Source organism: Chinchilla lanigera, unplaced genomic scaffold (assembly GCF_000276665.1).
Source record: "Chinchilla lanigera isolate Chin_1 unplaced genomic scaffold, ChiLan1.0 scaffold00060, whole genome shotgun sequence".
Taxonomy (NCBI): Eukaryota; Metazoa; Chordata; class Mammalia; order Rodentia; family Chinchillidae; genus Chinchilla; species Chinchilla lanigera.
In genome coordinates, this window is record NW_004955461.1 from 12,596,027 (window position 1) to 12,600,738 (window position 4,712).

At 44.3% G+C, this 4,712-nt stretch overlaps 1 protein-coding gene across 1 annotated transcript in view; it reads right to left on the reverse strand.

Moving 5' to 3' along the window:
* Positions 1-422: 422 nt before the first annotated feature.
* The window catches only part of Col22a1 (collagen, type XXII, alpha 1), a gene marked incomplete in the record, with an annotated part of 274,405 nt that continues 270,115 nt past the window's right edge, over positions 423-4,712 (reverse strand). Inside the window, 2 exon segments of the mRNA XM_013521350.1 lie at positions 423-1,649; positions 3,912-3,989. Of these exon segments, the coding sequence (XP_013376804.1) occupies positions 1,462-1,649; positions 3,912-3,989 (266 nt within the window).

Sequence of the window (4,712 nt, forward strand, 5' to 3'; positions counted from 1 at the left end):
TGTGAATGGCTGACTGAATGCTTAGGTGAATGCATGCAGGTATGGATGGGTGGATCGGTCAGTCAGTCGGTCAGTCAGTCAGTCAGCTAGTCAAGAGGAGAACAGACACTGGCAATCATCGTTTGAGGCCAGTGGCCAATCCCTGCTCCATAGACACGCTGTTTGGCAGGATGCATCTCTACCTTGCTGTGCCCCCTGCCTGCTATGGTCCAATACACACAAATAGCTGCTGCCCTAATGCAAACTAGGGAGCTGCTTCTACGAAGGCAGGACAGTGAGTCACCCAGCCAGCCCTGTCACACACACATAATCCTTCTGCATGGAGACTGAACCTGTAGACTTGAGAGCGAGTCTCACTCACCGTGCCTGAGGCGTTCACATTCAGGGGGATGCTGGAGATAAGAAAGAACCATGAAGAGGGGTTAAGAAGGAAACAGGTTTATTGAGCACCTGCCCGTGCCAGGCATGACATACACACATACAGCCAAGGCAAATATTTCAGAGTCAGAATCTGGACAGAGTCCTCAGCTCTGGTCAGTGGCCCAGCCAACAGCCCACCATCAGGAAACCCAGCGTGGTCACTGAATGCCTTTATTTGACAATTAATATGATAAAAACCAACAAGGGGAATTCAAAGGCAACCTGACCCATGGTTTAAGAGCAATTTCACACTCCAGCTGCTGCTTCAACCCTTGTTTCTCATCTTTGGCTCAGACATAAGATCCCACCAAGCCACTGCCAACCCTCATAACATTATCCCCCTTCCACAGCTGCAAACACTGAGGACACCAGCTGTCCACCAAGAGCACACTCTGCTCTCTGCTGTGCTTTCCCTGCACAGGCAGAACAGTCTTCATGTCGGCATCCCTTCTTCTTCCTGCTTTCCTGGGAAGCGGTGATTTAGGGATTTTTTTCCCCAGGTGACCCCTGGGCATAGCTCAGAGCAGAAGCTTCTTGGCTCCATTTCATAAAGTTTGATTTTCAGGAAAGAGGTAAATTCTGCAAGTGTCTGATCAGGGTTTCATAGCACCAAGAGTCTCTAAAATTAGCAGCTGTGCTTCAGATGGTACCATCAGGGGAGTCAGAAACACCTTTTGCCCCAATGTCTCACAGTCCCAGTTTGAGAGGAGAGGAAAAACACAAGCATTGCCATATGAAACAATAATATAATAATTAAGAGTAATAACATTAATAATAATCTGATAATCTGCAGCATCTGTTGGTATTAATAATTCTGAGGTCTCTGAAGAAACTGATATAAAAAAGAAGAAAGGTAAGAAGGAAGGAAAAAAGAAAAGAAGGGAGGGAAGAAGGGAGGGAGAGAAGAAGGAAGGAGAGAACGGAGGGAAGAGCAATCAAAGAAAGGGAGGAGCTGAAATGTTTCAAGGCCTCTGGCGTCCCATTGAGCTATGGTTTCAAATTTCAGAAATCCATCGCAGTCTTCTGATCTTCTACAATCTTCTATGGGCCCTTCACATTACCCGGTCGGGCAGCAAGGCTGGCGAAGTAGGCACACTGGGAGGGGTCACACAGGCCAGGAGGACCAGGTGGGCCTGGAGGGCCAGGGTGTCCAGCAGGTCCTGTCTCCCCTTGAGGGCCAGGACTCCCTGGGAGTCCATCTTTAGCATAGCCAGGCTCCCCGGGTTGACCTGGCCCAAGGAGCAAAAGAAAAAGAAGGTATTCAGCTGATGTCCAGCGAACAAGCCCTGCTCTCCCTGCTCCCACTCAGCATGAGCTCAGGAGTTGCACTGTCCTCAGCAAGAACATGTCCTGGCCTGGGAGTGCTAGTCTGGGTGATAATGGTCCATTTGAGCTAAAGGTACCAGCAACACTTGACATGCAATGGCCATGGTCACTGTCTGCATGAGGATAGTGGTCCAGACACCACTAGACAGAAAGAAGGAGGGAGAGATTAAGCTAGGAAGGGGATGTGTTTTCCACTGGAAAAAGATGAGTCAGGTCTTTTGTGTCCTTACATGGCTCTAAGAGATGCCTCTAAATTTTCAGTGGAACACCAAGCTCTGATCATCCAAATTCAGCCCAATGCACATATCCTCAGAGTCGTCTGCTGACTTTTTATTATACAATGTGAAATGGCCCAATTCTACTGTATGATCTCAGCTTTATGTGCATGTTAAATTTCAACTACATTAACCTGCTCTTCAGAATCATGTAAAGACAGCAACCACGCTGTAAGAAACTAACAGTCTATTTAGACCAAAACTTCTGTCCCACTACATAGCCTGTATCATAATTTCATAGGTAAGAAATCTGTCAATCTTTTGGGAAGCCTTTGGCAACTGGGAAGCTCAGTGGTAGGCATCATGACCAGCTCTGGAAGTCGTATTCCTTAAGTTTTGTTAGAATACTCCTTATAAAAGAAACAAAAGGTAAGCCAGAAAACTGGTAAAAAAAAAAGTTTTTAGATTTTTATGAATTCTGTTAATGCTTCGATAACGTTTATTTAATCTATAATCCAATATAGACCAAGTTTTCAGGCCAGCAGTGTTAGTTTTGCACCCACTGGAAACCACTGCCTTGTGCCAGTTATTCCAGCTCGCTCTGAGCTAACTTGCCAGAAATGGATATAAATCTCCTGCCTCTAAGTGTCTTCTGTTTTACTTCATCTTTATTTAAAATTGACCTACCCAAAAGATTCTTCCTAGTGTAACTTACTTGACATTAGTTAAGCTATAAAATTATTCATTAATATATCTAATTATCTTCTGTAATAAAAATAATGGCGCACGTCCACTGTAGAGAATTTGGAAATTATAAAATAGTACATAGTAAAATTAAAAATTATCTAGACTAGAGGCCCAGTATTCAGAAAACATGGATATGAGAAAAGGAAAACTAGAATTAAATAGAAATGTAGAAGCCTCAGTGAAGCGGTTTGCTAAAAATACAAATGTCTTGTCTTCTCCCGCCACTTCTCAATCTGCAGTGTGATTACTGCTGTGTTCTGGAATCATCCAGCATCGCCACTGGGCAGAGTGACCACGCTGTCCTCATTTTCCCAGATATATCCCAGTTTCACAACTGAACGTCCCAGGCCCAGGAAGCCTGTAAGCTCAGAACGGTTAACTATCTGCCACATGGCCAGTGATTCCTAAGCATAATCAGAGAAATCCTGATAGCGTATCAATGAAAGTTTAGTGAAGAAAGAGGTTCTACTTTCAGTGAGATTGGACAATGTGGAGTTAAACAAGGTGGACACTCTTCCCCCGTAAGGCTCCCAGGCACTATTTATAAGAAGTTAATGTGCACCAGGAATGAAAAAGGCAGATTTGTCTCCACCATTGTCTGGCTTTATTTAGCCCTCTGTCTGCTTTGGTTGTTTTGTTTTGTTTTGTTTCCCCAAGGACATTTCTCTTTGGTCATTGTTTGTTTGTTTTGAAGCAGGGTTTCACTATGCAGTCCAGACTGGCCTCAAACTCACAGTGATCCTCCTGCCTCAGCCTCCCAAGTGCTGGAAATACAGGCATGTGCCACCATGTCCAGTGTTCATTCAGTACTATTATTATTATTATTTTGAATTGGCACAATAATTGTGTCTATTTATGGGATATAATACATGATTTCAGGACATTTATATGATCAAATGTGGGCAATTAGCATAAGTGTCACCTTAGACCTGTATCATTACTTTGTGCTGGGAATATCAAAATCCTTTTTCCTAGCTGTTTTGAAATACTCAATAAATTATTAGGATTTTTGATTCCTGGTATACAACTCAAGAACTTTAGAAATATTTTTAAAAAGGCAAGTGGTCTGTGTTCTCATCCGTTGACCCTGGTCCTATCTCCCAACCCAGCCTGAGCCCCACATGGCTCAGACAGGAGCACAGCTACACATCCCTCTCCCTACCTTAGATGCCCACCCTCTCCGAGACTCCAGACCCTTTGTACCTGGGATTCCAGGGGGTCCTATCTCTCCTCGGAGGCCAACTCCAGGTACACCTGGATCACCTTTGGCTCCTCGCTCGCCTGTTGAGAAAAACAGATGTCTTCAGTGATAAAGATGCCCAGTGAGGACAGGCACAGGGAGCTTCAGCCTGTGAGCTGTGACCTCACATCCCTGGAGCTGAACCACCCACACCTGCTCATACACACCTCCACATCACCCCCCCGTTCCTGTGCCCATGCACACACTTGTACACACACGCGCACACACACATATACACACACACACATTCAAAAGTATTCACGCTCATAATATACACATGTAAACACCAAGATAAACAGAAACTACCTCCTAAACACAGACGCACACACATTTTACAAACAAACCTTCACTCAAGCACACATCTAGCTAATTCCATACAGACCTATACACATCTCTCATATGCACAGACTCACCAAACACAAGCCACCAAATGTACACACCCGCACACTCCAATGCACACGCAGAAGCCATCCTCACTGGTGTCCATACTTCCCTGAGACCTCAAAGCATTTAATTTCATTTTCAAGGGAGAAGAGCTGGGCAATTAATCCAGAAATCCAATATGCTAGGTGATGAGGGTGCATGTGATAATAAGTATGGTACAGTTTTACTTTAAAGAACCTTAAAGTCCAATGACACAGATGACAGATGAAGCGGAAGCAAAGACAGAAGGTGGTAAGTACCATTATATTTATTTATTTATTTATTTATTTATTTTTGGTTTTTCTCCGGTACCGGGAACCGAACTCACGACCTTGCACTTG